Source organism: Chiloscyllium plagiosum, unplaced genomic scaffold (genome assembly GCF_037043375.1).
Source record: "Chiloscyllium plagiosum isolate Xiang-an unplaced genomic scaffold, Cpla_swu_hap1 HiC_scaffold_9, whole genome shotgun sequence".
In the NCBI taxonomy this organism is placed as follows: Eukaryota; Metazoa; Chordata; class Chondrichthyes; order Orectolobiformes; family Hemiscylliidae; genus Chiloscyllium; species Chiloscyllium plagiosum.
Genome location: NW_028270147.1, coordinates 27256999 through 27282192, shown reverse-complemented (window position 1 = coordinate 27282192; position 25194 = coordinate 27256999). Strand labels below are relative to the sequence as shown.

The window sequence follows — 25194 nt, the reverse complement described above, 5'->3', positions numbered from 1 at the left end:
CAGGAGCATAAATAAATGACTTTAAGTAAGAAAGAGTGGAACAATGCTAAAAAGGCAGGTGTCAAAGGTGAATATAGAAATAGTTAAACAATGCAAGTGAGATAAATGTAAATAATCAAATGTTTCAGAATGTAGAAATTGAAACAAAGGTTTGCTTTTCTTGAGTATTAAAAACAAAATTGATAAGCAGCAGCACAGGCAATTATGTAATGAGAGGTGGGCAGTATATTTAGAAGAAGATTGTAGGTCAAGAAGGCCTCCGCCTTCCTAACCTGCAATCTTCTTCCTGACCTCTCCGCCCCCACCCCCTCTCCGGCCTATCACCCTCACCTTAACCTCCTTCCACCTATCGCATTCCCAACGCCCCTCCCCCAAGTCCCTCCTCCCTACCTTTTATCTTAGCCTGCTTGGCACACCCTCCTCATTCCTGAAGAAGGGCTTATGCCCAAAACGTCGATTCTCCTGTTTCTTTGATGCTGCCTGACCTGCTGTGCTTTTCCAGCAACACAATTTTAAGCTCTGATCTCCAGCATCTGCAGTCCTCACTTTCTCCTAGTATATTTAGAAATCTTTCTATGTGAGGTCAAAGCCAGATAAGCACACCCAAGGGTTTAAATTAATTATTTTGAGTCATTTGTTTCTCATACACTGTTTCTCAAACCTGGGGACACTATCTTTTTTAATCTCTTTTAATCTACTTCAGCGCACTACTGATTCCTGTCAGACTCTTGTATCGTATCCAAATAGGTCACATTTTACTGTTTGTGCGTCAAACCTAATCACTTACGGAAAACATTAAATCTTCTTCTTGGGTTGGAGAGTGGTGCCAGTATGGGGAAGAGGGTGGGAAAAGCTCCTTGTTGTGATACAAGGTAAGGGAAACTCTGATGCTCAATAGTTGGCATGTGTTTTTCTCTAATCTTTTAGTAAATGAAACTGATGAACACCTCAGTGAGACAAGGCTGATGACAAGTTGGGAAGTTGGTTTTTTTTTGCAGAATTTATACAACCAAAGGCAAGTAACAATTCCAGACTTATTTTAAGCTTCAATAACATTCGTGTAACAATACAAAATAACAAACTTGTCGTGTAATCCTGTATACTAGGCACAGTAGTCACTTTTTGTTTTATTTCCATTTGTTTCAGTTTTTCCATGGAAAACAAACTGGTTGTATGACAAATCCAAGCTCAGGCCATGATGGACCTTGTTGTAGTTATGTTTATACTTTGTTGGTCACCTTGAACATATGGGACTTGACTTCCTCACCTTTGATCGCAGGAAGTGTGTCATCTCACCATACTATTTTGGCAGCTGCTACTGCTGATTTAACAGAGTCTAACCACCTAAACCAGAATAGGTGCGAACGATCACTGACGTTATTATATTGAATGGGCTGTTTCTATATTGTACGTTCTGCATAACTAGGTCTCTGTCAGAGTTTGTCCTCTACAAATCATTGTGCACACAATTGGTTAAAACCGAGAGAATCCCACATCTCCTCCCACCTTTCTTTACTGGTTGATTTAAAAGAGAATGCATGCTTTCTCCTTCATATATTTAATCGACATCTCCCTTGACTGTATCTATACTAATTACTTCACCTACTCTCAGCAAGTTTCACATTCTATAAACCTTTGGGAAAAACCTTTGGTGCCTGGATTCTGTATTGATTTTATTAGTGACTACCTTCTGTTTATGGCTCCTTACTGTTGTCTCCCCCACATGTAGAAAGATATTCTCAGTGTTTATCCTATCAAAGCCTTTCATATCTGAGCTCCATGTTCAATTTTTCCTGATGAATATAATCTCTCGGTTCTGCATTCAATCTGGTAGATCTTTATTGCCTCTGCTTCCTTTGTATTACATGGGGATGAGCACTGTACACAAATTGTAATTAACCAAGGCCAAATAGAAACATAGGAAATGGGAGAAGGAGTAAACTCTTCAACCTTTGAGCCTGCTCCGCCATTCAATTTGATCATGGCTGATCATCCAACTCAATACTTTGTTCCGTCTCACTCCACATACACTTTGATCCCTTTGGCCCTCAGAACTATATCTAAAATCTTCTTGAAACTTGTGCAAGTTTAACATAGATTCCTAGCTTTTCACTTCCATTTATTTAGAAATGAATGTCAGTCCTTGGCTTACTTTCAAAACTTGTTCTTTTCAGGTCCGTGTTAACTTGATAATTCTACATTTAGTTAGTTGTGTATCTCACTCCAAAAGCTCTTTGTTCCTCTGAAACATTTAGCCTCTTCTTATCTAAGGAGCATATTTACTAATGTCTTCTTTCATTTTGTGACAGCCTTCCTCTGTATTAATTATGACTTTAATTTGATGTCATGCAATTGTGATTCTGACCCCAAAGTCCAAATCATTTATGTAGATAATGTGCAATATGCTGAACCAAATCATTTGAGAGTGGGTTAGAATTCAATCACATTGTGTTGCCTAGAGCCAAGTATTGGTCATGCCTTTTTGAGATGGCAGAATTACTTTCATAAAGGGTGTTAGCAATAAGGTCAGTGCTTGCTTTAATAAAACAAAGAATTGCAGATGTTGGTGATCTGATACAAAAACAGAAATTGCTTCCAAAACTCAGCAGGTCTGGCCGTGACAGTAGGAAGAAAGCACAGTTAATATTTCCAGGCTGATGAAGAGTCACTGGACTCTAAACATGTATGCTGTTTTCTTTCCACAGATACTGTCAGACTTGCTGAGTTTCTCTAGCAATTTGTTTTTGTTTCAATGTTTACATATGCTTTGCACTTGTTTGTTTAGCATTAGTGTGACAATCAATCTATCTGTTTCATTTTACCAACATTATGCACATGCAAAAAAAAGATTGCAGCCTAATATTTCACAAAAAGTGATAATCAACTTTTATAAAGCATTAAATTTCAACTACTTAAAAGTTAATTTACTGATTTTAATCACAAGATTTGTACAGGTCTTTAAAAATACCTTTAGTTACCCTATGGTTTAGTTTCACAAAAGTGTTTTCTTTTTAATTATTTCAAAAGCAATTTGGCATTTATTGCCCATGCCTAATTGTCTTTGAGAAGTTGCCGATGAATTAACTTTTTGAACTACTACAATCAATCTGATTAGGTGCCCTTACAGAGCTGTTGAAAGGTAGTACCAGGATTATGACACAGTAACAGTGAAGGAATAATAGTTCTGTGGATCTGGAAATCCGCAATAAAAACAAGAGGTGTTGGAGAAACTCAGCAAGCCTGGCAGTATCTGTGGAGAGAGAAACAGAATTAATGTTTAAGTCCAATACAACTCTTCATTACTTCTGAAGAAGAATCATATTGGACTTGAATCGTTAACTGTTTTTCCCTCCCAGAGATTCTGCCAGACCTGCTGAGTTTTGCTAGTACCTCCTGTTTTTATTATACAACTGTAGTTTCAAGTCAGGATGATCTGTGGTTTGGATGAGAATTTGCAGGTACTGTAAAGAAGAATAAACGTGGTGTTCCCATGCATCTTGTAAATTTGTTTTCCTAGGTAGTGGAGGTAACAAGATTGAAAACTTTTAGATTAGATTCCCTACAGTGTGGAAACAGGCCCTTTGGCCCAACAAGTCCACACTGACCCTCCGAAGAGTAACCCACCCAAACCCATTTCCCTCTGACTAATGCACCTAACACTGTGGGCAATTTAACATGGCCAATTCACCTGGACTGCAGGAGGAAACCCACACACACATGGGGAGAATGCACAAACTCCACACAGACAGTCGCCCGAGGCTAGAATTGAACCTGGAACCCTGGTCTGTGAGGCAGCAGTGCTAACCACTGAGCCACCGTGCCACCCACAAGCTCTGGTGAAAGAGAATTGACTAGTTGCTACAATGTGTCTTAGATATGGAATACTCTGTCACTTGAATAGATGGAGTGTTGTTAGAGATAATCATAGCACTTTCTGTGACATACATCCATGTAAAGCTATGGAAAAACTTTTGGTAATTTTTAAGAATCCTGTAATCACTTCTCTTTATGCAAGGTTTGTGAAGGTTTGTAGCTCAGGTTGAGGTTTAGGGTGTAGCTTTGCTCGCTGAGCTGTAGGTTTGATATCCAGACGTTTCATTACCTGTCTAGGTAACATCATCAGTGGCGACCTCCAAGTGAAGCAAAGCTGTTGTTTCCTGCTTTCTATTTATATCTTTGTCCTGGATGGGGTTCCTAGTCTTTGTGGTGATATCATTTCCTGTTCGTTTTCTGAGGGGTTGATAGATGGTATCTAGATCTATGTGTTTGTTTATGGCGTTGTGATTGGAGTGCCAGACCTCTAGGAATTTGTTTCTTTATTCATTCACAGGATGGGGTGTCACTGGTTAGGCCAGCATTTATTGAACATCCTTGATTGCCCAGAGGGCAGTTAAGCATCAGCTGCATTGCTGTGGGTCTAGAGTCACATGCACAGACCAGGTAAGGACATTAGTGAACCAGATAGGTTTTCCCAACAATCAACGGTAGATTCATGGTCATCCTTAGAGTCTTAATTCCAGTTTTTAAAATTTGAATTAAAATTCCACCATCTGCCATGGTGGGATTCAAACTCGGGTCCCCAGAACGTTATCTGGATCTCTGGATTAACAGTCCAGTTGTTGCCTCCCCATGATCGACTCCAGCATTTTCCTGAACTGCTGTTAGGCCAACAGTTCTGTCATCCCTAGTTTTCTGCCCCCAGCTCCTTTTTCAAACAATGGGATTTCATTTGCCACCCACCAGTCTGCTGGCCTCATTCCAAAATCTACAGAATTTTGAAAAATGACAACCAACACATCTGTTATTTCCATGGCCACCTCCTTTAGAACCCTGGGATATGGATTATCAGGCTCTTGGGATTGATCAGTTTTCAATATCATTGATTTTTTTTTTCCAGCACTACCTTTTACTATTTCTATTCTCCTTCAGGTCCTCCTTCCCAAAAAATCCTTGCTTCCGTAGCACTTAAAAGAAAAACATAAAGAATAAAGAAAAAAGAACAGTCCAGCACTTAGTATCATCTTCTGTGAAGACAAAACAAAAGTAATTGTTTAATTGCAATGTCATTTCATTTTTTTCCATGATCAATTCTTCCATTTCAGACGATAAGTGACCTGCGTTTGTTTTCACTAATCTTTCTCTTTTTACATAAAATTCTTACAGTCTGCTTTATGTCCCTTGAAAGTTTACTCTCATGCTATTTTTCTTCCATCTTAAACAACCTGTTTGGGCTCCTTTGCAAAATTTTAAACTGCTCGCTGTCCTCAGACTTGCTTCTTTTTTAAGCAACTTTAAATGACTCCTCTTTAGACCTAATACTATCCTTGATTTCTTTTGTTAACTACAGTTTTCCTGTTGTGTTCCTTCTCCAAAAGGAATGCATGACAGCTGTAATGAATACATTTGTACCTTCAATATTAACCATTGCCTGTTTATAGTCATGCCTTTTATAAAGTTGCCCTGTGTATTGCCAACCGTGAAGTCCTTGCATCTTTGTAATTTCCTTTAGTTTTGAATTGGATTACTTGGCTTTCTATCCCAGAGAAGAATTTTATCATGTTATGAGACATTTTCCAAGTGAACCCTCACTGAAAGATTATTAATTAACCCTTCCCTTGTCACTCCAAAGTGAAACACTTTCCCACGGCACGAATAAAGACCTTGCAAGGATTTTGGTCCAGTTCTTAAATGGGTGCAAAATATTCAGTTCTTAAAGTGGTACAAAATATTCAGCTTCTACAGGTCCCATCTTTCTCTGAATTGGTCTCAATACCTCAAAAATCTAATGATGTGGAGATGCTGGTGTTGGACTAGGGTGCAGGAAGTTAAAAATCACACAACACCAGGTTAATGTCCAACAGGTTTATTTGGAAGTACCAGCTTTCAAAGTGTTGCTCCTTCATCAGGTAACCAGTGGGGCAGGATGATAAGACATAGAATTTATAGCAAAAGATCATGGTGTCATGCAATTACAATGATATATTGAACAAACCTAGATTGCTGTTAAATCTTTCATCTTTTAGAGCAGGTTGCGGGTTTCAGTTTATTAATATGTAAATCCCAGAACTTCTTTTAAATCATATTCCCTTGATAACTTAAGGCTTTATGAAAAAAGGTGACATCTCAGCTCAGACAATGTATTAAAGGTGTGAGGTTAGCGTCTGTCTCTATCTCAATCTTGAGTCAGACAGGTTCTACTTCCAAAGTAGGAATTTATAAACTGTTGGATGAATTGAGTGCTTGCATGTTGTGTCCTTTTTGAGCAAAAATACAATTCTCCATTCTTTTACCAATTAAGTACAATTTAAAAGTAAAATACTGCAGATATTGGAAATCTGAAAATGCACAGAAAATACTGGAGAAACTCAGTAGATTTGGCAGCATCTGTGGAGAGAGAAAAATAGAGGTAACATTTTGAGTCTGGTATGACTCTTCTTCAGAACTCAGAGATGCCTATAATCTTAGCTGGGTTTGAAACTTCAAGGATAGAACTTCAGTTTGAATCCGTATGAGCTAAGGTGGAGTCAGAGACGGTCACTGAGGAAGGAGTTGTGGCTGTGAAAGCAAGTTTTGGCAAGCTGTTTCTCTTGCCTTAGATGCTGCCAGACCTGCTGGCCTCCTCCAGCATTTTCTGTTTTTGTTTCAGTACAAGTTTACACTGCAGCAATTTGGGCTTTCTCCTTAAATAGCAGTAAATGCAACCGAGAAATCAGAGTAAGAAATCGGAAATCAGCCCTGACCCAGTGTTGCATTTGTGTCACTGAAATGACATTATTTTACTATGCAAATCCTTGAGTTTAGTGATTCTTGGCGCTGCCTGGAGGAAAATCTGGGTCTGGAGTGTAATATTCTGAGGCAGACAGCAGCCAAAACTGGCCCTGCAATTGCCTTGCAGATGGGAGCTGGTACGACAGCTAAGGGCCAGCAGCCATATGGTAAATATGAATGACTGAATAAATAAAATATTTGGCTCACACACTTAATCTTAGTGTGAATGACCATTTTTCTTCAATAACTTAATTCATCAGCAGTTTCACCTCATGGTTCCTCCCACAATGTTTCCAATGGGTGTGCTCTGATGTGCCCTTGACTATTCACTGTCCCTTTGTGCTGTCTTGAAAATTTATTTCTGGTCCTTTCTAATACATTAACGAGATCTTCAAGGAGCTTTACAGTCAGTTAATTGGATACAAGTGGGTTACCAACACCACCAGCCCCTGTCCTTGCTTTGAAAATTGCAATGTGCTCAGAACGTAATGCAAGTTGAATGGAGTATTTGGGTGCACTGTTATCAAAGCAGCCTGGAGCTGATCTTATTGCCATAGACTATAAAACATAGGCCATTCAAGCCATTGAGTCTGCTCTGAGATTCAATGGCTAATCTGATAATCCTCAACTCCACTATTCTGCCTTCCCCCATAAATCTTGATTTTGTTACTGATTAAAAATCTTTCTCAACTTTGAATATACTTAACTACACAGCCTAGACAGCCCTCTGTGGTATAGAATTCTCCTGATTCACAAATGTCTTAAAAAAGAAATTCGTCATCTCTGTTTTAAATGTGTGGCCCCTTATTCCTGGTGTATAACCTCTAGCCCAGATTCACCGAGAGTTAGTTTGAAAATCTAGGCCTCATGAAAAATACCTGAGCTTTTTATTTGAGAAATTATAGTGTATAGTTGTTAAATTTAATTTGTGAAGTATATTTTCACACAAACTTGAATGTTCATTCAAATTTTATGGTTTAATGAATTGAAAGGGATCGCTCACACATGTCTTAAAATTTTCCTGTGTCTTCAGGTCAGTCTGAAAGTAAATTATAAATTATAATGAAAATTTGTTGAACTTTGCTGTAGAGGAGTCAATACAATAAAGGGATTCAATAACTATTATTTTTAAAAAATACACAGTATTCTGAAAAGAAGACTTTAAAACATAGGAGCAGAAATTAGGCCATTCAGCCTATCAAGTCTGCTCCACCATTCAATCATGGCTAATAAGTTTCTCAACCCCATTTTCCCACTTTCTGCCCATAACCCTAGAACCACTTGATAATCATGAACGTATCTATCTCAGTCTCAAATATACACAATGACCTGGTCTCCATAGTGTTCTGTTGCAATGAACTCCATTGATCCACCACTCTCCGGCAGAACAAGTTTCTCCTTATGTGCGTTCTAAAAGGCCTTCCTTTCACTCTAAAGCTATGCCCTCAGGTCCTAGTCTCTCTTACCAATGGAAACATATTCCCACATCCACTCTGTCCAGGCTATTCAGTATTCTGTAAGTTTCAGTTAGATCCCTCCTTCATCCTTCTAAACTCCGTTGAGTATAGACCCAGAGTCCTCAAACGTTCCTCATATGTTAAGCTTTTCATTCCTGGGACCACTCTTGTGAACCTCCTCTGAACACGGTCCAGGGTCAGTACATCCTTCCTGCGATATGGAACCCAAAACTGCACATAATACACCAAATGTGGTCTGACAAGAGCCTTATAGAGTCTCCGAAGTACATCCCTGCTTTTATATTCAATTCATCTCAAAATAAATACCTCTATTGCATTTACCTTCCTATCTACTGACTCAACCTTGAGAGAATCCTGGACTAGTCTCTTTGCACTTAAGACTTCTGAATTTTCTCCCCATTTAGAAAACAGTCCATTCCTCTATTTTCCCACCAAAGTGCATGATCTCACACTTTGCCATGTTGTATTCCATCTGCCATTCTCCTAATCTGTCCAAATCCTTCTGCAGCCTCTCCACCTCCTCAGTGCTACCTGTCCCTCTACCTATAATTGTATCATCTGCAAACTTAGCTAGAATGCCCTTAGTTCCTTCATCTAGATTATTGATGAATAAATTGGGAAGTTGAGATCCCAACACTGAGCCGTGTGAAACATCACTTGTCATCGGCTGCCATCCTGAGAATGACCCTTTTATCCCCACTCTCTTCTTTCTGCCAGACAGCCAAGCTTCTATCCATGCTAACACCTGGCCTCTAACAGCATGGGCCCTGACCTTACTCAGTAGCCTCCTGTGTAGCACTTTGTCAAAAGCCTTCATGAAGTCCAAGTAGAAAACATCCAATGGCTTTCCTTGGTCTAACTTGCTCATTACTTAGAGTCACAGAGACATGGAAACAGACCCTTCAGTCCAACCCGTCCATGCCGACTAGATAGCCCAACCCAGTCTAGTCCCACCTGCCAGCACCCGGCCCATATCCCTCTGAACCCTTCCTATTCATATAACCATCCAAATGCTTCTTAAATGTTGCAATTGTACCAGCCTCCACCACTTCCTCTGGCAGCTCATTCCATACTCGTACCAACCTCTGTGTGAAAAAGTTGCCCCTTAGGTCTCTTTTATATCTTTCCCCTCTCAACCTAAACCCATGCCCTCTAGTTCTGGCCTCCCTGACCCCAGGGAAAAGACTTTGTCGATTTACCCTATCCATGATTTTGTAAACCTCTATAAGGTCACCTCTCAGCCTCCAACGCTCCAGAAAAAAACAGCCCCAGCCTGGTCAGCCTCTCCCCATAGCTCAAATCCTCCAACCTTTGCAACATCTTTGTAGATCTTTTCTGAACCCTTTCAAGTTTCACAATATCTTTCCAAAAGGAAGGAGACCAGAATTGCACACAATATTCCAACAGTGGCCTAACAAATGTCTTGTAAAGCCGCAACATGACCTCCCAACTCCTGTACTCAATGCTCTGAACAATAAAGGAAAGCATACCAAATGCCTTCTTCACTATCTTATCTACCTGCAACTCCACTTTCAAGGAGCTATGAACCTGCACTCCAAGATCTCTTTGTTCAGCAACACTCTCTAGGACTCTACCATTAAGTGTATAAGTCCTGCTAAGATTTGCTTTCCCAAAATGCAGCACCTTACATTTATCTGAATTAAACTTCATCTGCCACTTTGCAGCCCATTGGCCCATCTGATCAAGATCCTGTTGTAGTCTGAGGTAACCTTCTTTACTGTCCACTACACCTCCAATTTTGGTGTCATCTGCAAATTTACTAACTGTACCTCTTATGCTTGCATCCAAATCATTTATGTAAATGACAAAAAGTAGAGGACCCAGCACCGATCCTTGTGGCACTCCACTGGTCACTAGACTCCAGTCTGTAAAACAACCCTCCACCACCACCCTCTGTCTTCTACCTTTGAGCCAATTCTGTATCCACATGGCTAGTTCTCCCTGTATTTCATGAGATATAACCTTGCTAACCAGTCTCATATGGGGAACTTTGTCGAATGCCTTACTGAAGTCCATATAGATCACATCTACCGCTGCCCTCATCAATCCTCTTTATTACTTCTTCAAAAAACTCAATCAAGTTGTGAGACATGATTTCCCACACACAAAGCCATATTGACTATCCCTAATCAGTCCTTGCCTCTCCAAATACATGTACATCCTGTCCCTTAGGATTCCCTCCAACAACTTGCCCACCACCAATGTTAGGCTCACTGGTCTATAGTTCCTCAAAGAATTCTAGTAGATTTGTCAGGCATGACCTCCCCTTGATGAAACCATGCTGACTTTGCCTATTTTACCATATATTTTCAAGTATTCAGAAATTGCATCCTTTACAATGGATTCCAGAATCTTTCCCACAACCAAGGTTAGGCTAATCAGTCTGTAATTTTCCATCTTTTGCCTTACTCCCTTTTTAAACAAGGGGTATCACATTAGCGACTTTCCAGTCCTCTGGAGCCCTCTCCTGATTCTAGTGATTCCAGAAAGATCACCACTAATGCCTCCATAATCCCCTCAGCTATCTCCCTTTGAACTCTGTCTATCTGGGAGAAAGTGAGGACTGCAGATGTTGGAGATTAGAGTCAAAACGTGTTGTGCTGGAAAAGCGCAGCCAGTCAGACAGCATCCGAGGATCAGGAGAGTCATCATTTTGAGCATAAACTCTTCATCAGGTTCCTGATGAAGGACTTATGTTCGAAATGTTGACTCTCATGCTCCTCAGATGCCGCCTGACTGGCTATGCTTTACCAGTATCACAATTTTTGACTGTAGTCCATTTGGTCCAGGTTATTTATCCATCTTCAGGCCATTCAGTTTTTCTAGCACCTTCTCCTTGGTGATGGCCACCGTACTCAGCTCTCCCCCTTCATTGTCTTGATTTTTTGGGATATTACTCTGTGAAGATTGACACAAAATAACTATTGAGTTCCTTAGCCATTTCCTTGTTCCCCACTACTATCTCTCCAGCATTATTTTCCAGCAGCCCAATGCCCACTTTTTCCTCTCTTTTGCCCTTTATATATCTAAAGAAACTTATATTGTATTCCTTTACATTACTGACTAGCTTACCTTCATATTTAATCTTCTTCCTCCTTATTTTTTTTTGTTGCCCTCTGATGGTCTTTGTAAGCTTCCCAATCCTCTGATTTCCCACTGCCCTTCACCACATTACATGCTTTCTCTTTTGCTTTTATGCTATCCTTGACTTCCCTAGTCAGCCATGATTGCCTCACTCTCCCTATACCATGCTTTGTTTCCCTCGGGATGAATCTCTGTTGTGTATCCTGAAATACTCCCAGTAACTCATGCCATTGTTGTTCCACTGTCTTTCCTGCTGGGCTCCTCTCCCAGTCAAGTTCTACCCAGCACCTCCCTCATACCTCTGTAGTTGCCTTTATTCAGCTGTAATACCATTACCTCTGATTCTATCTACTCCCTCTCAAATTGCAGAGTAAATTCAATTATATTATGACCACTGCCTTCTAAGGGTTCCTTCACCTTAAGCTTCCTTATCAAGTCTGCCTCATTGCACAACACTAAATCCAATATTTCCTGCTCCCTAATGGGCTTCACCACAAGTTGCTCCAAAAAACCGTCTTGTAGACATTCCACAAATTCCTTTACTTGCAATCCATTAGGAACCTGATTTTCCCAGTCCATCTGCATATTGAAATCCCCCAGAATTTGCCTTTCCTACAAATCATAGAATCCCTACAGTGTAGAAACAGGTTCTTCAGCCCAACAAGTCCACACCAACCCTCCAAAGAGTAATCCACCCAGATCCATTCCCCTACTTTTACCCCTAACTGATGCACTTAACCTACACATCCCTGAATACTATGGGCAATTTAGCATGGTCAATTCACCGAACCTGCAAATCTTTGGATTGTGGGAGGAAACTGGAGCATCCGGAGGAAACCCACGCAGACATGTGGAATATGTGCAAACTCCACACAGACAAGTCACCTGAGGCTGGAATTGAACCTGTGACCCTGGCGTTGTGAGGTAGCAGTGCTAACCACTGAGCCACCATGTCACCTCTTTTCTATCACTTGGTGTATATTGCACCCAGATCCTGACTACTGTTTGGAGGCTTGTTCATAACTCCAACTATGTTTTATTTTACCTTCACGGTGCCTCAATTCTACTCACAGATTCTATACCATCTGACCCTACTTTGTTTCTTACTATTGATTTAATTTCACTTCGTAAGAACAGGGCAACCCCACCCACTCTGCCCACCTGCCTATCTTTTTGATAGGATTTATATCCTTGAAAAATCAGTTCCCTATCCTCACCCCCTTGCAGCCACGTCTCTGTGATGCCCACCATGTCATACCTGCCGATTTCGATCTAAGCCTCAAGCTCATTTACCTTCATCCTTATACTGCATGCATTCAGGTATTACACCTTCAGTCCTGCATTAACCGACCCTCTTCTCATCGTCATTTGTTTATCCAGTGTGCTTGAAGTTTGATTGCTAACCCTTTCAATACACTCTGTCCTATTTATGTCTGTGCTGGAGAGTTTAATAATCTCTCCTAAGTTTTGCATTCTTACCTCATCCTTTAATTCAGGTTTTCTAATTTCCCCTACAACTGAACCCTCATTGTCCCCTCCCCTATTTAGTTTAAAGCCCTGTCTACAGTCCTAGTTATGCGATTCGCTAGGACTGTGGTCCCAGCATCGTTCAGATGAAGACTGTCGCATCGGAACAGGTTTCTTCTTCCCCAGTGCTAGTGCCAATGTCCCATGAATTCAAATCCATTTCTTCCACACCAGTCTTTGAGCCAGGCATTTACCTGCTAGATCTGACTGACGCTGTGCCAATTAGCTCGTGGCTTAGGTAGTAATCCAGAGATTATTACCTTTTTTGTTCTGCTTTTTAATTTAGTTCCTAGCTGTTCATATTCCCTTAGCAGAACCTCTGCCCTAGTTTTATCAATGTTGTTAGTATCTACGTGGACAACGACCATGAAATCTTACCCTTCCACTCCAAGTTCCTCTGTAGCCTAATGAGATATCCCAAACCCGAGGAGTAGGCAGGCAACACAACCTTTGGGGCACTCGATCCTGGTCACAGTGTCTATGCCTCTAACTATACTATCCCCAATTACAACAACATTTCTCTTCTCTGCCCCCACTTGAATGGCTCCCTGCACCATGGTGCTATAGTCAGTCATTCATCCTCCCTGCCGTCCCCATTCCTGTCCACACAGGGAACAAAACTCTTGAACCTGTTGGACAAGGACAGGGGCTGAGGCTCCTACAACTCTACCTCCTGGATCCCTTGACCTGCCTCACTCATAGCCACACCCTCCTGTCCTTGACCATTGACCAAATTCAAGTTGGTTAGTCTAAGGGTCTAAACTAACTGTCTCCTGAAACGCAGTGTCAGGTAACTCTCCCCCTTCCTGATGTGTCATAATGTTTGAAGCTCAGACTCCAGATCATCGACTCTGAGCCGGAGTTCTTCCAGCAACCAGCATATACTACAGACATGGTCACTGGGAAATTGAGAATAAAGTGACAAAGAAATATTAAGGCTTCCTGTACTGAAGGACAGGTGGTGGCCAATGACCATTGTCCCTGGGCTAGTAGTCCAAAGGCTGAATCTAGTACCCTGGTGATGTGGGTTAAATCCTCACATAACAGTAGTGAAATTTAAATCTGGAATTTGCCAAATGGTGACTCTCTTTCCACTCTTGTTCACATTACCAACACATCTGGTTCACTAATGCCCTTCAGGGAGGGAAATCTACTGTGCTACATGAGGTTTCCGACACGTAAGTGCCCTCTGGACATTTAGGGATGGGCAATAGCTACTGATCTGGCCAGGAGCATCAGCATCCCATGAATTAATGAAAACAAACTTAGTTTATTTCATTTATTTCTGTGAGGCTATCCAGTTCTGATCTCAACATCAAGATATTTATTTATTGCAGGCTGCAAATTTTATTCTCCCATCAGATATGAAGTAGGCCATATCGTATACTGCTCATTGAAGTGTCGAAGTTTAAAGCAACTGTATTAGTAAGAAAATCAAGTAAAAAGTCAATTATTGACTTGTTGTGTACCTCCAAAAGGGAATGCATTTCGTTACCATAAGGCTCAATGTATTTTCTGGAAAATATTGTTTATGTGAAAAAGGTCTCCAATTATTTTACATATGAGTTTGAAACAAAATCACAGCACAAATAGTTTTGGCAAAAGAACTTTATTACTCACAATCTTTCAAACTAAAAATGTATGTGAAAATCAGTTTCAAAACTAAAACTAATTCCATTTTGCAATAGTCAGTTGGTAGTGCAGAACTTTAATATTGCTGATGCATGTCATAGAATCATAGAATCCCTACAGTATGGAAGCAGGCCATTTGGTCCGCCAAGTCCACACTAACAATCCAAAGAGTATCCCATCCAGAACCATCCCCCCATCCCAACCTTTTGCCCTCCATTTTGCATGGCAATCCACCTAACCTACACATCCCTGGACACTATGAGCAATTTAGCTTAGCCTGCATACTTTGGAAGGAAATCAGAGCACTCGGAGGAACCCCACGCAGATATGGGGAAAGTGTATAAATTCCACAAAGTGCCCAAGGGTGGAATCAAACCGAGAATCCTGGAACTGTGAGGCAGCAATGCCAACCACTGAGCCACTTTGTTGGTGAATTAGCTTCATGTCCCTTTTTACAACAAGCTTGCAACAGTTATTTGAGCCTAATACTGTTTTCCACAAGCAATATAGAGTACAAATAATTGGATAACTCAATTAAATTGAGGTAAATAATAGGTTATACAAATGCAATGGATACAACATATTGTTTGAATTCTGTAGTTGAGTCATAGATGAATTAGACGGTAATTTCAACCTGTATTTAACAGGTCACGTTACTTCCCAATGTTCTAGTAGAATTAGTGGTCAAGTTACTGTTGGATCGAAGCCTCCACTTCACATCATCACCTTTTTACCTAGCCTGGTCATTTTAGATCTTAAGGCTGTTGATTGAGGGAACAACAAAGATGAATATAGTTACTTACATTTATAGAAAATTTTCACAGTTCACAAAATGTTAAGACTAAATTCAGTAGAAAGAAAGATACATACCACAACATCGCGTTGACATCTTATGCACATTGTTAGTTGTGAAAAGCCTGAAAGCTGGCATGCATTAACAGCACAGAAATATTATATGTAAAAGATTAGAGAAGTTAGAATTCTTGTTGAAGGCAAGAAAATACTAAGAAATATTCTAAGTTCTTATTGCAGAAAATATTTTTGAATTATCAAGCTTTTCAATTCACATTGTGTTCATTGGGTTTAAGATGTAATCAGTTATAGTTATATACAATGTCTGTAAAGATATAATTGAAATCTTCATTATAAGTGGACTAGAAAGAAGTAAAGTTAAATATTTGTCTGGCCAGCTGCTTGGGCTTTACAGCTGAAGGTTATAATTAGTTTTGTGATCAACTTGAATAAAATACAAATTGACTAATCTTTATTTGTCATATTATTTGATACTCACTCATTAATATAGATGATTATTTTGGATATTTATTCACAACTTTAAAGCCAATTCAAGAGGTTTATTTTTTAAACTATTCATTTATTGTTAATAGGTCATCTTGGATTTTTTTTGAGGGAATTAGTTGTGGGATTAGAACTCAATCCCCCTGCAAATTATGATCTGTTTCTAGGTGCAAAGAGGAACTCCCAGGAGGGTGTATTTGAAGGAAGTGATTCAAGAATATTTCTACATTTCACCTTATTAATCCCAAAATACAAATAATAAAGCTGGAGACACTCAAGGGAAAACAGCCAGTGTGTTTATTCCTTTCAGTTCAGGAGGTTTCTCAGATTTCTTATATAACCTTAAAAAGAATATTTTAAATATAGTTAAGTAGTTAGAAAAAAAAAGGAAAAATGTTTAAATGTGTCGCAAAATCCTAAAGAATCCTAATGCAACATATTATTGATTTGATTGTGTAAAGGTAAGTGAAATCCTCAAAAGGGCTAAACATTTTGCTCTGTGGCAACTAAAATAAATACAATTTGCACACAACATTAGCTCATCTGAATTTCTGTTGTGGTATAAATTGTTTTTCTTATTTTAGTCACATATTCAGTTTGAGATAATGGTGCACTTCCATTGTAGTTTAAATCCTTAGCTAATGGTGCTGAACTAATGGATTCCTGGGAGTTCCTCTTTGCACCTAGAAACAGATCATAATTTGCAGGGGGATTGAGTTCTAATCCCACAACTATTCATTCAAAGTAAATCCACTAAAGAACAACTAGCGTGTTTTTGCACATTCATTTCCTCAAGCGTGGCTACATAATATTAAAGTTCACTGACTGTCTTTGCAAAATCTGCTCTGTGACATTTTAATTCATTTAATGAAAGCAGCAGGTGTTTGACATTAAACTATTCATAAATCCTGTTCTCACAGATTTTAAAAGGTATTGCAGGTATTTTCTGAAGGCATGTCACAACCCGCAACAACAGCTGTTACAATCCATTTTTCCGTTGTAGAACATTTATTGGAAAGCCAAAGAAGTGGTCATACACAAAATACGGAATAATTAAATCATGGGCTGCATTAAAAACATAGATAGTTGATACATCATGTCTCTGTTGATTTACATTCAGTGCAGTAAATAGAGTTGGTCAATTTGAAATTAACACGTAATCAACGTATACAGGACCACCACTATTCTAATAGCTAACCTCGTGGCTTGTGAAGATTAAATGGAAAAATATTTAGTTCTCAGTGCCACTGGTGATTAATGCTTAAGTGTTTATTATTGCCACTGTAATTATAGATCACCTTTTTTAAAAAAAGTAAATTGACTCATGATGAATTGCTCCATATCTCTCAACATTCATTGACCAATGATGGGGAGATTGGTATGGGAATATAAGATGAAGTTGCTATAATCTTAGCAGGCCTTAGGGCTTCCCTCTCATTAGAAAGAGACAGTGAGTGGTGGTTTAAACTGAGGGTTTAAACTGAGGGTCACCATAAGCGAGAGGAGAGGTTGAAATGGAGAGTCTTTCATATTAACCTTGCCATAAATTGAACCCATACTCTTGGCATTATTCACCAGCTGTCCAGCTAACTGACCCACTATGGTAAATATACCTCCTTTTATGCAGAACACAACTTTGTTTTGCCTGACAGCACAAGAATACAAATGCAAGGCTTTGAAAAAATTGTCATGTACATTTTAATGCATGTACATCAAATATGCAACGAAAAGCAGAATGATGTCAAAATGTCAAAAGGTTCCCTGACTGATTACAGGCAACATTTGCAACAAGGTATATAGCATTCCCTTATTTTTCACTGCAGCTACTATGTCTATCCCTTTAAATAGCTCCTTGAAAGTACAGTTGCAGTTAGATAGGATAGTGAAGAAGGCGTTTGGTATGCTTTCCTCTATTGGTCAGATAATTGAGAACAGGATTTGGGAGGTCATGTTGTGGCTGTACAGGACATTGGTTAGGCCGCTGTTGGATTATTGCGTGCAATTCTGGTTTCCTTCCTATCGGAAAGATATTGTGAAACTTGAAAGGGTTCAGAAAAGGTTTACAAGGATGTTGCCAGGGTTGGAGGATTTGAGCTATGGGTTGAATAGGCTGGGGCTGTTTTCCCTGGAGTAGTGTAGGCTGAGGGGTGACCTTATAGAGGGGTATGGATAGGATAAATAGACAAAGTCTTTTCTCTGGGGTGGGGGAGTCCAGAACTAGAGGGCATAGGTTTAGAGAGGGGAAAGACATAAAAGAGACCTAAGGGGCAACTTTTTCACGCAGAGGGTGGTATGTGTATGGAATGAGCTGCCAGAGGAAGTGGTAGAGGCTGCTACAATTGCAACATTTAAAAGGCATCTGGATGGATATATGAATAGGAAGGGTTTGGAAGGATATGGACCAGGTTCTGGCAAGTGGGACTAGATTAGGTTGGGATATCTGGATGCCATGAACGGATTGGACATCCATGCTGTACACCTCCATGATTCTATGACTCTATGAAAGGGTATGATCTAATTGCCATTACAGAAACATGGGTGCATCATGACCATGGGAAATGAATATTCAAAGATATTTGACATTCAGAAAAGACAGAAAAGAAGGAAATCATGAGGTGATGTAGTCATAATAAGAGATGGGTATATGTTCATTAAGAAGGGGGATCTCTGTTCTGAAGAACTATGCGTGGAATCTGATTGGAGTTGAGAATGTGGTGCTGGAAAAACACAGCAGGTTAGGCAGCATCTGAGGAGCAGGAGAATCTAAGTTTCAAGCATAAGCCCTTCACCGGGAATCTTATGCCTGAAACTTTGATTCTCCTGCTCCTCGGATGCTGCCTGACCTGCTGTGCTTTTCCAGCACCACACTTTTAACTGTGATCTGCAGTCCTCACTTTCTTCTGGAATCCTGGTAGATCTAAAAAGCAACAAGCAGCAGCAGACATTGGAGTTATTTATAGTTATAATGGTGGTGTGGAACATGGCATTAATCAAGAGATGAGAAAAACATGTAGCAAAGGCTAAGCAGTAATCATGGGTGATTCAATCTGAGCACTAAACCAACTGAGCACTAAAGCTGTGGACAATGGGCTTCTTGAGTGTGTTACAGATGGTTTTCCAGCACAGCGTGTTGAAGAGCCAAATAGAGAGCATTCTACTTTAGACCTAGGATTATGTACCGAAAAAGAGCTAATTAACCATCATGTTGTAAAAGAGCCTTGAGGGTCGAGTGACCACAATATAATAAAAATTTACATTGTATTTGAAAGTGAGGTAGTTTATCTGAAGCAAGGGTGTCAAAGTTGAATAAGGTAAATTGTGATGGCATAAGGCACAAATTGGATGAGGTGGAGAGGTTACAGTGGGTCCTCATTGATAAAATGCAGAAGGCTAACTTACAGGTGCAGCAAGCTGTTAGGAAGACTAATGGAATGTTAGCCTCTATTGCAAAAGGATCTGAGCTTAGGAGGCGTGAAATCTTGCTTCAATTGTATATGAGCTTAGTCAGATAATCTAGAGTACTTTGTGCAGTTTTGGTCACCTTATCTGAGGAAAGCTTGCCCATGCAAGGAGTACAACAAAGTTTCATCCAGCTTGTTCCTGGGATGGTGGGATTGTCCTTTGAAGAGAGATTAAGAAAACTAGGCCAGTATTCTCTAGAGATTTGAAGAAGGAGAGGTGATCTCCTGGAATCATACAATTTGTACAGTGCAGAAGGAGGCCAATTGGTCCATCAAGTCTTCGCTGACTCTCCAAGAGCTAGCCCTGCAACCCCAAAATTACCTTGGTCAATGCACCTATCATGTACAATCATTGGAGTGTGGGAGGAAACCGGAGCACCCAGTGGAAACCGGAGCACCCAGAGGAAACCCATGCTGACACAGGGATAATGTTCTAACTCCATACAGACAATTGCCTAGGCTAGAATTGAACCTAGGTGCCTGGCGCTGTGAGGCAGCAGTGCTAACCACTGAGACACCATGCCGCCCCTTTTTTCTTCTATAAATGCTGGCCCGGCCAGTGAGCCTCACATCCCATGAGTCCCATTTCATTGAAATTTACAAAATACTTGAAGGAATAGAATGGTAGTTGCACTCAAAAATAAAGAGATGCTACTTAGATTTGAGATGAGAATTTTTTTATCAGTGGGTTGTGAATCTTCGGAATTCTCTACAGTAGAGGCTTGTAGAAGCTCAGTCTTTGATAATGGTAAGATAGAGATTGGTTGATTTCTGATAATTCTGCATTCTATTGGCAATGGGATAGGGTGGGTAAAAGGCATTGAAGTACTCATGTAGCCACAATTGTATTGATTGGTGCACAGCCTCAACTGAATGATTTACTCTTGTTCCTATGCTTTTAATCCTAATATGTTCTCATTAAGCTTCTCTAACAATGTAGTAACGTTTCCCTATTTTTATATTCCATTCCACTAACATGTGATTCTATTTGCCTTCCTTATCACTTGCTGTACCTGCATGCTAGCCTCATAGAGTCTTTCTTTCAGCATAAAATAATACCTTTGTTGAGAATGATGAAATATCTCCTTAAATATCTGTCATCGTTTCTGTTCATCCTATCTTTTAGCCTATTTTCCCAGTCCACTTTATTCAACTTTGTCTTCATAAACCTTTAATTGTCTTTATTTAAACTTAAACCATCAATCTCAGACTCATGTTTCCCAACTTAAACTGAATGTGAAATGCAATCATGTTATGACCACAGTTATCTAGAGGCTACTTTACTATGATGTCATTAATTAACTCTGTCTCATTACACACTACCAGGTCGAAAATGTAGTGTCAGAACAAAATGGGTTGTGGACCAAATAATTTCAAAACCGTGCAGAATAAAACTTTGCTTGACTTTTAAGAGTCACTAATAGGAAAAGCTTGTCTGTTTTGAACTAGACATCCATAACGTAATGTTATTACTCATTTATTAATAAGCTAGAATGCACCCAAATATGTAATGTCTGCCCTATATGTTAATTCTCCTACTAAGAGCGAAGGAATGGAATTCTGTACATAATGGAAATTGTATGAACATTGCAAGCAAATCCAAAATGTTTTAAAGATGTTGGTGAGCAGAACATAAGAAATGTGTGCTACATCTAAATAAGAGATGTAAATATATTAAGTTCTAACAATCCTTGAGTACCATTGCAGTATATGCTTCACAACATGCTTTTGTAACAGACTTCAAATTTTGACCAGTGTAGATAACACAATTAGGTTTGCTCTCAAGTTTTGACTCATTTTAATATTGGTTCATATGACATTATGAACAAAGGAATTAATAAAATGTTCCGAATCTACCAACTTCATTACCGATTACTTAGCTGGTCACCTTAGTATTCCTTCCTACCTACAGTGTGTGTTCTGCAACAAATAAAAAGCCAAAGAACTTGTAGGTCTGTCCTGACTATTACTTTTTAGGTGTCTGATTCCCTGGAATCAGAGACTTTTACATATAAATAAAATGGGCCAATGTGAATGCTTATGCTGGCATAACACCCATATATGTTCCGTCAGAGGAAGGATACTTTATCATGTAGGGCCAACCCTGGGTGAAATACCAAAGGGGCTAAAAAAAGAATAAGGTTGTTGCTGAAAAACAAACCCTGGTTCCATTTCCTAGAAAGGGACTTGGTCAATTTGCAGGGAACTGCAGGAAGAAAACAGACCTTTCAAACTATTGTGAGCCCTTCTTCTATCTGGATGGAGTCCTAGTCAATAAGTATATATTAACCTGGGCATAACATGGATGGAATGGGCAAGAATTGTAGGAGGCAATGTATGTCACCTTTTTTGCTGTAGTTCCTCTTGCAGTGGGGTCAAACACAGAATGCACCTTTGCCAATGTCTAAGAAAATTTTGGTGCAGTAGGAAAGTGGCAGGCATCTAATATAATGGGGTCCTTCCCAAAATGTTCATCTAGATATGAAGTCTTAAACTTTGATGAATTATTGCTAATTCACAGTGGTGGCATGGTGGATCAGTGGTTAGCACTGCTGCCTCATAGCACCAGGGTCCCATGTTTGATTCCAGCCCTGGGTGACTGTCTGTGTGGAGTCTGCACATTCTCCCTGTATCTGTGGGTTTCCTCCCATGTTCCAAAGATATGCAAGCCAGGTGAATTAGCCATGCTAAATTGTCCATAGTCATTAGGTGCATTAGTCAGAGGGGGGTGGGTGGGTTACTCTTTGGAGGGTTAGTGTGGACTTGTTCGGCCAAAGGGCCTGTTTCCACGCTGTAGGGAAGCTAATCTAAGTATTAGATTTTCCAGCGAACATTAAAAACCTGTCTTGAACACCACAACTCTTACAAAAATGAGCATAATATGGACTGTAATACAGGACCTGCAAATTCATGAGCAGCTATATTTTAAGGGGCTGTTTAAACCCAGTCAAGACCAGACAGACAGTTAAAATTGCTTGGCTAACTTACGCATGAAGGTTCTTCTGATTCCTTGCATTTATCTGCTGAACAGAGGGATAAACATCTCTTCTGAAAATCAGCAGGCTCTCAATGTAAATATGTTGATGCAGCTTCAATTAAATTGCTGGTGACTTATTGCTATTTTCACAACGGTCCTGAGTTGGAAGTCTTTCTTTCCAGATGTCTTTAACAGAAGGGAGCTAAGACCACCAGACACTCAAAAGAATCAAATTAATTTTTTGAATACAATCTTTCCTTATGAAAGCACGTCTCTAAACCACAATAAGGAAAGCCCTCCCCTTTCCCAATCAATAATTGGAAGCCCTATTGAAATGCTCCTCCACAGCTTAATTAGGTGCTAAAGACCATTCTACCCAACATGGTGCTCCCATCCTCCGGTTAGCTGCTTGTCTTGGCCAGCAAACCTGAGATGAAAATGTGTTGCTGGAAAAGCGCAGCAGGTCAGGCAGCATCCAGGGAACAGGAGAATCGACGTTTCGGGCATAAGCCCTTCTTCATAAGCCATTCCTGAAGAAGGGCTTATGCCCGAAACGTCGATTCTCCTGTTCCCTGGATGCTGCCTGACCTGCTGTGCTTTTCCAGCAACACATTTTCAGCTCTGATCTCCAGCATCTGCAGACCTCACTTTCTCAGCAAACCTGAGAGCTTGTTAATGAATCCAGGATGTTAAAGTCACCCACAGCTCAACTTAAAACTTTCCATCCACATGAGATCAAACTGGACCTTATTAGTTTGTGTTTTAAGTGCTATGCTTCATATTGAGTCATATTGTGTAACAGATTAAAATAATGGCACTAAATCCTACAATCCTATCTAAGTTGAAAACAAATAATATATATTGATGACAATCAGGAGCTATTTTTGTTTGTTGTTGGGAAAAACAATCCTTGACCTTTAGTACAGTATATTCACAAAGAGATGGAAAATGTGAAACTGCAGCCATTGAAAACATTTTCCACAATTGAAATATTAAAAGGACAGCATATTAAAAAGCACATTATAAAGAAATTGTAGCAAATGAGAACGCTAGTAAGTTTAAATAAAGCAACCACACATCATAATAATGAGAAGTATTTTCTAAGCAGTTAATTATCTCATGAATATTAATAGTGTTGTATATTTGTATCAGATTCATTTCAGTATTTCAAGTACTTCATGTTCCTATATTTATAGACAAATATATAATGTAATCTCCATGAAAATATGTTTCATAATTTATCCAAATTGCTCTCAATGGGAGAAAAAAAATCACAGAAAGAATTAAATGAAGCAAAGTTTAATCACAAGAAAATTAAAGAATGTTAGCTTAAGTTATCAGCAAACTAAACTGATTAGTATACAATGCTTTGAAATTAATTTTACAAAGATTAGAGTAAAATTATGTTCACAATACAGCTTTGACATAAGCAGCGGGATCTAGAAGTACAAACATATAAGGCTAACAGAGTGCTATGAAAGGATATTAGGCTAAAAATCATCACATGCCTTTTGCATTCCATTCTCAGTTTGGATGAAATGCAACTTCATACTTAAAGGTATCTTCCTATGTGAGAAGGATTCCAGAATAAAACACAATTTAAAAATGTTCACAATTACAAAATCAACACTCGAATATTTTAAATGGTTGTAACACAATGTTAAAAATATGAGGTTTATAAGGTTATTATGCTTTGGGATTTTAGCATTAAATTTAGTGGAAAGGAAAGCAATCATGTGACTATGTCATGTGCAGTCTGGTTCACAGTAAACCTAGATTGTTTTAATGATCAAAGAAAGGCCAAGATTGGTTTATTGAGAACTAGGTCGTTACATTTAGAGACAATGGCAGCAGTCTCTGTTTTTACAACGGATAGACTCTGAGTCTCCCAAAATCCTAGAAAGGTGTTTAATGTGGAAGCTTGTGAACAGTAATGCTACAAACAGTCTGTTTCTAAAATGAACGAGATTAAAAGGGAGATAATTAGCATTTCTGCCTGAATGCAAGATTACGGTGTTTTTATGTTGTCTTGGGAAAGTGGGCAGAGAATGTCATTTTTGACAGCCAGCTCTAGTTTCTTTTTTTATTAATCATTCATGGGATGTGGGTGTCACTAACTGGGCCAGCATTTATTACCCATCTCTAAATGCCTAGAAAATAGTTAAGAGTCAACCACATTGCTTTGGGTCTGGAGTCAAGTGTAGGCCAGACCGGATAAGGACAGTAGTTTCCTTTCTGAAAGGATATTACTCAACCATATTGGTTTTACCCCAGACAATCAACAATGGTTAAAATTAGACTCTTAATTCCAGATATTTATCAAAATCAAATTTCACCACCTGCCATAGTAGGATTTGAACATAGGTTCCAGAACATTATCAGGATTTCTGGATTAAGAGTCTAATGATTACACCACTAGACCATTGTCTCCCCTTCCTGTATAGTCTGTATGAAAAATGTTATTTGGTTTTACGAGCTACTACAGTTAAATGGGGAAGTAACTGGTCTCTAGTTGAAGAGATGAAGCCTGGATCCATTGCAGGGTCCTGGGAAATTTATCCTGGTATGCCCAGAGGGAAAAACAATAATTGAAACATGCTTTACACAGGTAGTGATGACAGGATCCTGTCTGAAAACTGAGGAAAGAGCCTGGAGACAGCCAGTGGAAACTACCACTCAGTGAAATGGGGCACTGGGAACTTACTGGAAGCAGGGAATAACCGTGGGCCTATAGCAAAACTATTACTTTAAGATGTCTATTTTGTCCTTTTCATATATATATATATATATATATGAGGAGAGGTTGAGACAGAGGTGCTAAGTCGTGTGCTTCAAGCCAATAAAGTAAACCCTTGTGAGCCCTTGACAGTTTTTTAAAAGTTGGAACAATAGAAGCAGCCTGAATGGGTGGGTCAAGCTTCCACAGAAGCATGATTTTTAGTTTAGCTTC

The 25194-nt window shown here is 39.4% G+C and overlaps 1 protein-coding gene across 5 annotated transcripts in view; it reads right to left on the bottom strand.

Annotated features, from left to right (window-relative positions):
- Positions 1-14468: 14468 nt before the first annotated feature.
- palmdb (palmdelphin b) overlaps positions 14469-25194 on the bottom strand; it is a 112337-nt gene continuing 101611 nt past the window's right edge. For all 5 annotated transcript variants that reach the window (XM_087990493.1, XM_087990494.1, XM_087990492.1 and 2 more), the window contains one exon: positions 14469-15271. In XM_087990493.1, coding sequence (XP_087846619.1) covers positions 15225-15271 — 47 coding nt within the window. In that variant the 3' untranslated portion in view covers positions 14469-15224. The remainder of the gene's footprint in view (positions 15272-25194) is intronic.